General features: G+C 36.7%; 1 protein-coding gene across 1 annotated transcript; it reads left to right on the plus strand.

Annotated features, from left to right (window-relative positions):
- Positions 1–1924: 1924 nt before the first annotated feature.
- On the plus strand, positions 1925–4154 carry LOC110023673 (probable protein phosphatase 2C 25). Its single transcript, XM_020723199.1, has 4 exons — positions 1925–2457; positions 2535–2882; positions 3426–3605; positions 3696–4154. Exons 1-4 carry the CDS (start codon positions 1939–1941, stop codon positions 3861–3863), a joined length of 1215 nt encoding a protein of 404 aa, XP_020578858.1. The 5' UTR covers positions 1925–1938; the 3' UTR covers positions 3864–4154.
- The last annotated feature ends 813 nt before the right edge of the window (positions 4155–4967 follow it).

Here is a 4967-nt window from a genome sequence, read left to right on the forward strand (position 1 = left end):
CACTTTTCATCACCAGTAATCTCGATAATCATCATGACTGCCGACACCAATGACCTTCTTCGCCATCAATACTAAAAATCCACAACCGCAAAATTCTTTAATCTTATCATTGTCAACAATATTGAAGTTCTTCATAGCTAATAAGCTTGATATCATTATCCTCAATAATGCTAACATTATTACTAATAATGAGTTAAATATCACAAAAAAAATTGCACCCATTATCCCACTAACTGCAACCTATCAGTTCCACCAATGAGAAATAAAAGGTTACGTGCGACAAGATAGGTGCAAATTTGGTGGTATTGTGGTCCAATTCATATATGCAGATTCCACACGTAATATTTTCTCCACTGGTGATGACCATGCTGGTGCCAAAAACATCAAAGTTCATTAACACTATCAACGACAACACGAATTTTTATTATCATCAATAATGACAACATATTCACCAGGATCAAGATCGATACTTATATTCTTTATGACTAATATCTCATCTCACACGGATAACAACTCAACAAATCATCAATCTTCTCAAACCTCATGGGTTCACGTAGAAATCATCTTTCACATTTTATGCCTATTATATTATATCGTCATGTTCTAGCTACGAGAAAATGCATCACTTCGATCGAATGAGAAAAACCATCACAAATATTTTAACCAAAAAAATATATATTTTGATAAGTTGTCTACTAAGGACCAAATTATTAAGGATGATGATAATGAGACGTGCTTATCATTTGGAGTTATAAGCTATAATAAGTCAAAGTCAAACATTTGTGACATTCACTCCTTGCACCATAAACCCATTCATCTCTACCCTTGAGAAAATTCGGCCCTCTAGAGTACACACGGGCTACGCCTTGCCCCATCCTCTCTCCCAACGGCTATTTTCTCTGCATCCAACGTGGCGTCTCCGCTGCCAACTAGCCGTTAAGACATATTTCAGCCTCGCTCATCCAAACAAAACTCGGACTCCATAACTAGCCAATTGCTCGCAGCTGAATAGTCCTCCTTGAAAATCTGAACGGCCAAAAATGCTGTTTTGTGTTTTTACTTTTTATTTGATCTACCAACTTACAACGGACGGGCCGACGTCCCGCGTTGAATAATTGAAAAGCGGGAAAAATGGGGCTTTTTCATACACACCACGCGACTTCTATGTAATTACGTATCTATCAACAAAACTTAATGCCTAAGTATTGTTTTTACATTTTCATATACATAATATCATTATTTTAATTTTTAAAAAGTTATATATATATATATAATGATTTTTTCAACAAGTTTTACGCTGACTGTCGAATAACTAACGCAACCCTCCACTAAACACATCCGGACTTGGGACCGGCAACGACAATATTGTTGTTGTTGTTGTTGATATATATATATATATATATATATATATATGCATATGGCCTAAAATTTTTACATACATCATCTTACCTATGCATGAAAATATATATTTTAATTTTTAAAAGTTAAAAATTGTGATATTTTTGATGTAATATAAAAGATTTAGGTGGTATAGAGAGAATAAAAAAATAATTTTTTTTGTTAGATATATAAATACAAATAGATTGGGTGTATGTATGTAAATGCTCCTTTCATAAAAAGTATTTGTCACATGATAAAAATAAATATTTCACCTAATTTTCTTTTTTTAAAAAATATAATTCCACTCCTCCATCGCACGCCCTTCACACTATTTTGTGTTTTGACTTCAACTGTTCCACTTCTCCCAGCGTACAATTTAAACGTAAACCATACGCGGAGCAAGTTTCACGAATATTGACGTTGTCTGATCTCTAGAATAGTTTTCTTACAAGTTGGAAAAGGTTCCGGAGGAACAAGGGAACATAGTCCGTGCCCTATAAATAGCCACTTTTCAAAGGCTTCGAGTAGACGAAAACCAAAGAGAAGTTTCCCTTCGCCATGTCGTGCTCCGTTGCGATTTCGAGCTCTCCGGCGTTTTCACCGTCAATGGTGTCCCTCAGCTGTAAGACCTCGCCGGAAAGCTTATGTTTCAGTCTTACTCAGCACCACGTATCATCATCGCCGGCGATCGATGGTTCTCCGTCGACGGCATCGGCATCAACGTCGTCTTCGCCGTTCCGTAGGTTTCACAGAGTGCCTAGCGGGCTTCGGATATGCAAGAATGAGAACTCGGCGTGTTCTTCTCCGGGATTAGATTTATCGGTTGTTTCTCCCGCTTCTTCTAGTTCGACGTCTCCATGCGGATCTGCTACGTTTGCGAAGAGGAAGAGACCTGCGCGGCTTGATATTCCGATTATGGGGGTTTTGGGGTTTGATCAACCGCCTGGTTCGGATGGGAAACAGGAGATGGAGGAGGAGAGCGATCGGTACTCGGTTTATTGTAAGAGGGGAAGGAAGAGGGTTGACATGGAGGATCGGCATAGCGCTGCCCTTGACCTACGCGGAGATCCCCAAATGGTAGGAGTCTAATTTTCAAATTCATAGCTGGTTTATTCCTTCCTGTTTTTCGATTGATGGGGGTTTGTGTGCTGCAGGCATTCTTCGGTATTTTTGACGGCCACGGGGGATCAAAGGCAGCCGAATATGTTTCGAGAAGGATTGGTGAGCGGATACTGGAAGAGGTGACGATGAGGGGAGGAGAAGCTGACATGGAGGTAGAAGAAGCTGTAAAGAATGGGTATCTGAAAACCGATGCTGAGTTCCTGAAGGAGGGTGTGGCAGGAGGAGCTTGCTGCGTTACAGCTTTTGTGAAGAAGGGCGAGCTAATTGTGTCAAATGCTGGTGATTGTCGTGCAGTTCTGAGTATCTCTGGGACGGCTGAAGCCCTGACGTCTGACCACCGGCCATCTAGAGATGACGAGAAGGACAGAATTGAGAGCCTTGTAAGTCTACATTGTTATTTCAAACTTTTTGATGATGGATAATATTTCATGGAAGTAATTTCTTATTCTCGATTCATGTTATTATTTGATGATGGATAATATTTCATGGAATTAATTTCTTATTCTCTCTTCATGTTATTATTTGAATGCTTATGAAGATTTCTAAATCGTCTCGCATTGAATGAAGTTTTCTTACAAATGGTCAGAAAATATTGAGTTTTTAACACTTTCAGCTGACGTTTGTGCGTTTTTTTTTTTGTTTTACTTTTAATTCTCCTACTCTATGGAAGCAATTCCATATTCTTACTTCACGTAATTTTTTGGTAACTATCAAGGCTTCAACTAAGTTCTCTGATTCATCTCCTATCTCCAGCACTAAAAGTTTTCTTGCAAATTTTTAGAGAAAAAAATCGAGTTTTTAAATGCTTTCAGTTGATTTTCATGTTTATTTTTAGAGATTTAGGATGGTTTATGGCCATTCATTATGTCGAAATCCTTAGTGATCAATAAGAAGCAAGCTTACAAATTTATTTCTTTATGCAGGGTGGCTATGTAGATTGCTACAGAGGTGTCTGGAGATTGCAGGGATCCCTTGCTGTCTCCAGAGGAATTGGTGATTCCCATCTGAAGCAATGGGTGATTCCGAATCCGGAGACTAGAATTATTCGAATTGAATCTAATTCTGAATTCCTAATTCTTGCTTCTGATGGCCTTTGGGATAAGGTGGGAGAAGACTTCTTCTCAATTAAGCTCTGAACTTTTACTTATAATTCTAGAATAATGCTAATTTCCATGCTCTTTAAACTCTTTCAGGTTGATAATCAGGAAGCAATAGACATTGCTCGTCCTCTGTGCCTTGACTCTCAGAAGCCATCACTTCTTTCTGCTTGTAAGAAACTTGTGGAGCTTTCAATTTCTAGAGGATCAATGGATGATATTAGTGTTATGATAATTCAACTGGGCCATTTTTTTCAAGGTTAAGGTGATTTAGAATTTGGAGGTAAAGAATTCTTCTGGCAGCCATTGTTTGACACTATACTTTAGCTAACTACCAGCTTCATTATTCCACCCTACATTGATTGATTCTTTTGGGAAGGCAAACTTGTGGAATAGAAATTCTGGACATGGGATTGTTTATTTTGCTTTTGCTACTTGCAGCCATTGTACATAACAATTGGTTTATTAGTATTTATTGTGGTTAACTAGGTTTCTTTTGTACATATCAATTTGCTTGATAGTATACATTGTGGATCTTTATTTTTTTAATTGGGATACAGCATATGAAAAATTTGTGTCATAACAACTTAATTGCTAAATCTGGGAATGTTGTTTTGTTCTATTCTTCTATCTGTTGAGTTTGCCTCATGGGACATATCAATTGGCTTGATAATATACATTGTGATCTTTAGCTTTTAATTGAATGGAATGTATGAAAATTTGTATCATAAGAACTTATTTTGTTCCATTATGAATCAATTTATTTTTAGAAATTTACTCTTTCCAAAAAAAAGTATACAATTTTTTTGCTATACAGTCACTTGATTGTGTATGAACTAGTTTGAATTTTCCACAAATGAAAGACACGAGACTCTCCCCCATACACACATATTTATTCAGGTTGGGTTAATTGAGTTATCATGTAAGCCTTAATTCAGTTTGACAAATCATCGGTCTAACAATGAACTCGGTATCTAGAGCCCAATATATTGAAGTTGCAAACTCAAGTAAGCAACTCAATCAGATATCTTTACAACTCATTCTCTAGTGCTTAATATATTGAAGTTACTAACACAACTAAGCAACTTTCTACTATTTAAAATATTGAAGTTACTAACCTAACTAAGCAACTTTATCAAAATTTTTGCTAAGATTAGAAATTTCCACGTTTTGGATATTTGACATATGCAATACGGGCCCAACCTGAATTAACCTAGCATAGTCTTTGCTATTTTTTGACATCTATAAGGAATTCAACTCATTCTCTAGTAAGCAACTCTATGAGATATCTTTACAACTCATTCTCTTGTGCTTAATATATTGAAGTTACTAACACAACTAAGCAACTTTATCAGAAGTCTTTACAAC

Source organism: Phalaenopsis equestris, unplaced genomic scaffold (assembly GCF_001263595.1).
Source record: "Phalaenopsis equestris unplaced genomic scaffold, ASM126359v1 Scaffold000226, whole genome shotgun sequence".
In the NCBI taxonomy this organism is placed as follows: domain Eukaryota; kingdom Viridiplantae; phylum Streptophyta; class Magnoliopsida; order Asparagales; family Orchidaceae; genus Phalaenopsis; species Phalaenopsis equestris.

Excerpts from the sequence above, each read along its gene's own strand:
- LOC110023673 (XM_020723199.1), top strand. The coding sequence starts at position 1,939 with ATGTCGTGCTCCGTTGCGATTTCGAGCTCTCCGGCGTTTTCACCGTCA. Across the intron at positions 2,883-3,425 it reads AGGACAGAATTGAGAGCCTT|GGTGGCTATGTAGATTGCTA; the intron begins GTAAGTCTACAT and ends TTCTTTATGCAG. Across the intron at positions 3,606-3,695 it reads CTGATGGCCTTTGGGATAAG|GTTGATAATCAGGAAGCAAT; the intron begins GTGGGAGAAGAC and ends AAACTCTTTCAG.